The 4572-nt window shown below is 45.3% G+C and overlaps 1 protein-coding gene across 2 annotated transcripts in view; it reads right to left on the reverse strand.

Annotated features, from left to right (window-relative positions):
- PHC3 (polyhomeotic homolog 3) overlaps window positions 1-4365 on the reverse strand; it is a 67839-nt gene extending 63474 nt beyond the window's left edge. For both annotated transcript variants that reach the window (XM_017848800.1, XM_017848801.1), the window contains exons 1-2: window positions 4285-4365; window positions 1359-1524 (exon numbers count right to left, since the gene is read on the reverse strand). In XM_017848800.1, coding sequence (XP_017704289.1) covers window positions 1359-1524; window positions 4285-4298 — 180 coding nt within the window. In that variant the 5' untranslated portion in view covers window positions 4299-4365. The remainder of the gene's footprint in view (window positions 1-1358; window positions 1525-4284) is intronic.
- Window positions 4366-4572: the final 207 nt, after the last annotated feature.

Genomic DNA, 4572 nt, shown 5'->3' on the forward strand with positions numbered 1-4572 from the left:
TATATAATTTTTTTTTTTGAGACGGTGTCTCGCTCTGTCACCCACACTGGAGTGCAGTAGCACAATCTTGGCTCACTGCAAGCTCCGCCTCCCAGGTTCATGCCATTCTCCCGCCTGAGCCTCCTACGTAGGTGGGACTACAGGCGCCCACCACCACGCCCAGCTAATTTTTTGTATTTTTAGTAGAGAGGGGGTTTCACTGTGTTAGCCAGGATGGTCTCGATCTCCTGACCTCGTGATCCGCCTGCCTCAGCCTCCCAAAGTGGTGGTATTATAGGCATGGGCCACTGCACTCAGCTTTTTTTTTTTTTTTTTTTGAGATGAAGTCTCACTCCTTTTGCCCAGGCTAGAGTGCAGCGGCGCACTTGGCTCACTGCAACCTCTGCCTCCAGAGTTCAAGTGATTATTCTGCCTCAGCCTCCCAAGTAGCTGGGATTACAGGTATGCACTACCATGCCTGGCTAATTTTTGTGTTCTTAGTAGAGACGGGATTTCACCATGTTGGCAAGGCTGTTCTCAAACACCTGAACTCAAGTGATCCGCCAGCCTTGGTCTCTCAAAGTGCTGGGATTACAGATTTGAGCCACCACAACTCGCCTTTTTTTTTTTTTTGAGACAGGGTCTCACTCTGTCACCTAGACTAGAGTACAGTGGTGTGATCACAGTTCACTGCAGCCTCAACCTCCTGGGCTCAAGCAATCCTCCCACATCAGCCTCCTAAGTAGCTCAGACCACTGGCGCACACCACCATGCCCTGCTAATTTTTGTATTTTCTGTAGAGATGGGGTTTTAACATGTCCCAGCTGGTCTCCAACTCCTGAGCTCAAGCTATCTGCCTGCCTTGGCCTCCCAAAGTGTTGGGATTATAGGTGTGAGCCACCACACCTGGCCAATAGTATTTTTATTAATTAACTTTGTTGGCTGTTGCTGTGGTCGAATGTGTCCCCCAATTAAGTATATGTTGGAAACTTAATCTCCAGTGCAACAATGTTAAGAGGTGGGACCCCGAGGGGTGATTAGGCCATAAGGACTCCGCCCACATGAATAGATTAAAGGATATTTTAAAAGGGCTTGAGGCTGCCATCTAATGAGGCAACAAGAGGGCCCTGGTGAGATGCCAGCACCTTCATACTGGATTTCCCAGCTTCCAGAAATGTGAGAAGTAAGTTTCGTTTCTTTATAATTACCCAGTCTTGGTATTCTGCTATAGCAACACACAACGGATTTAGACAGTTGACTCAAACATTAGTAATTCTAACTGTACATTTGAGAATATGAAACAATACATAAATCTGGCTTAAGCAAAAAGTAATATGACATCTTAAGTCTTAGACTACCCATCACTACAGCTGAAATACCTGTACAGCATGTCGGTCTGAACCACTGTAGACAGAGATCTGTGGCTGCTGCATTCGAGAGGAGGAAGTGGTGATGGTGGTGGTGGTGGTACTGCTGGTTGTTGTTGACACAGAAGATGCTCCCGGGTTTGGTTCACTATCCATAGCTGTACTATGATCCTTAAATCTGGCAGGTCACACAAAGGGTTTGTATTGGTAAAAGCATTATCTTATGAGCTTTAAAGAATGTTCATTCCAAAGAAATAATCAGCAGTAATCTAAACTGCTAGGAAGGCCCTCATAAAAGAGAGCACACAGTCCCTGTAAGCACTTAGAAGGGAAAAATACTTCACATATATGGAGCATATTTAATAGTTAATACCTACTACATTTGAATTCAAATGATTCAGAATATGTAACTCAGATAAAGCATAGCCAAAAGTTTATCTTTGCATTACTGAAAGATTTGTTTTAAACCAGAACAGGCGATGACAGAATACTAAACTACCTAGGAAAATAAAAATTTAAGCAGTATCAGAGTATTTTAAAACACTTCTTTACATTCTTTTGATTACACTAATTACAAACTAAAGTCATTCTTACCTATACATTAGAACAGAATGCCTAAGGACTCATGTTAACTAGCTTAGTTTAGTTTACCATATATACTTTGCTTAAAAAATAAATTTTAAAAAATGTTAAAAGTAATTTTTTTTAACTCACACTGGCTTTTCCCCTAATCAGTCTACAACACTGTCCTTACTACTTCTAATGACTGAGTTATACTTATTAGCAGGTTGCTGTAAGAACACAGAGAAGCAGCTAACAGCAACTTCCCATATCCTTACAAAATCTTTTTCACAAAGAATTACTCCAGATTTTGAAAACATAAATTATGTTCCTTCCACATGAATGGACAGTAAAGTACACTTTTATACCAGACTTTCTGATCTTTTCCCTCCAATACTATAATCTTACTTGTACAAAATTCCACTAAATACGGAATCTGTATTTGAATAAATTCAAACATTTTAAGTTAATTCTAAGGACCTCCATATTGTTAGAAACCAGAACAGTAGTAGTTTTTGTCAGGTCAGAAATGTACCTCGAAGGTGAAAAGCACACAAGAGATTATACTGGTTTTATCTTCCTTTTTTTTAAGGTCTTTTCTTCTGAGAAACTAACTCCCACCCACCCTACATTAGCAATACTGACAAGAATGTAACAAGAACACTTTCTATTTCACAAAAAAACAAATGAATTTGGCACTAATTGGTACACATACACTATTCCCATAGCGTTGCTTTTTTAAGTACAAATTTTCTTTGTTCTATATTACATATGTAAACAGTATTTATATTCTCTGAGGAACCAAATGTAAAAAAAAAAAAAAAAAAAAAATTTAATAAGAGGAAAAGTGGGGGCCTTGAGTGGCAGTTTGCACCTGTCATCCTACCACTTTGGGGGAGGATTGCTTGAGCTGAGGATTCAAAGCCAGCCTGGGCAACATAGGGAAACTCTGTCTCTACAAATGAAAAATAAAAAAATTAGCCAGGCCTGATGGCACAGGCTGCAGTCCCAGCAACTTGCTTGGGAGGCTAAGGTGGGAAAATCGCTTGAGCCCAGGAGGTCCATGCTGCAGCGAGCTACGATCACGCCACTGCACTCCAGCCTGGGAGACAGAGTGAAAGACGCTGTCACAAATAAAGAAAAAGAAAATAAGAGGAAAAGTGAAAGGAAAACCGTCAGGAAGAAAGCTGACTCCTCACTTACTTTTTGGATTAATAAATAATTCATACATCTTTATGCTTCTGTTTTTTTTTTTCCAAACTGCCTTCCAATCAAATCACAGCATCATATAGTAAGTGTTCAACATTATACAGTATTAGTGGTAGGTAAGGTAAACTTTTTACCAAACTGCTGCCTGTCATACTACTACCGTATCGTGTACCAGTGACATGCAAAAGGCGAGCTTAAGTTCTGGTCTTTTTAAAGTGTTAAATCTGCTCAACCATGCCCTCCAATCCAAACAGTATGGTAAACAGTTCTAACTACGAACCAAAAATGGTCACAGAGAATCCAAATTCTAGGCGTAAGTCTAAACATCGGTGAGTGGAACTGGCCAAACCATCGCACTGCATTTTGAGGCCTGGCACAAAAGAACAATTTTGGAAACTCTACCGTCTAGGCATACTAATACCTGCAAAATACAGCCAGCAGTTCTGGTGCACAAGAGGCCTACCGAGGCAACAGTAAGTTCGGGAGTCGTTAACTAAGCATATCATCATACCGACACACAAGAATGTGGCCTGCTTGTGAGGCAGCAACGCTGCAGCCAGAGACTCGAGGGAAAGATCTTTCTTTCAGGGTGTTTTCAGCCTCACGAGACTTGCAAGCAGCCCCCGCCGCTCTCAGGCCCACGCTGGGACAACTCCTGCAGGCCTCCGGCACGAGGGCTGTGGGCAGCCCCGCGTCTCGGGTTCTCCCGCTGAGGAGGAGTGGGGTGGTGCCGAGGCGGGAAGGAGAGGAAGGCAAAGGAGGCCTGGCAGTGCCCGCCCTGCCCTACGCGGCCTCCTGCGCAGGCAGCCGTAACAAGGCTGCCCGCCGGGCCCACTTGCTGAAATGACAGCGCCTGAGGAGCCCACCCGGGCTCGTTCCCCGGAAAACCCCAGCTCCCGGGGTCCCAACGGTGACCCTGCGCGCAAGGCCGCGCAGATCCGGGACCTGACGGCGGAAGGGGCGCTCCTGCCTGGAGGGTAACTGAACCCTAGAGTTAGCCTTCGCCCCCCGACACTGGCCTAGCAGGCTCCTCCACGATAAGACGGGGCTCGAGTCTCTCTTTCCCCACACTGCCCGCGAAAGAGCCCTGAGCTTTCCCCTGGGGGAACGTGTCGCTGCCCCAACTCGCCCCCCTAGTTACGACATCAGTCACCATCTAGTCACTCACTCCGCTTCCGCCATCTTCTCTCCTCCATCACTAACATGGGTTGCGCATGCGCCCCCCTGGAGGCGGCGGGCGGGAGGGGAGGGGTGGGGTCGGCTCAGCCCCCGGAGCCCGAGGTCACGTGGGGTCCTCAGCTTCCAATCGCCCCCGCCGACTTCAGGAATTGCTCTCTCTGGAAAGTGACCAGATTTCCCCAACTTAGATACTAGTGTCTCCTCTCCAGCCTCTCGCTTTCTCTCGTCCAAGATCTTCCTCTTGGGGAGGGATCTGTAATAAAGGTATAAAAAGTTA

Source organism: Rhinopithecus bieti, unplaced genomic scaffold, assembly GCF_001698545.2.
Source record: "Rhinopithecus bieti isolate Rb0 unplaced genomic scaffold, ASM169854v2 scaffold_32014, whole genome shotgun sequence".
Classification (NCBI taxonomy): Eukaryota; Metazoa; Chordata; class Mammalia; order Primates; family Cercopithecidae; genus Rhinopithecus; species Rhinopithecus bieti.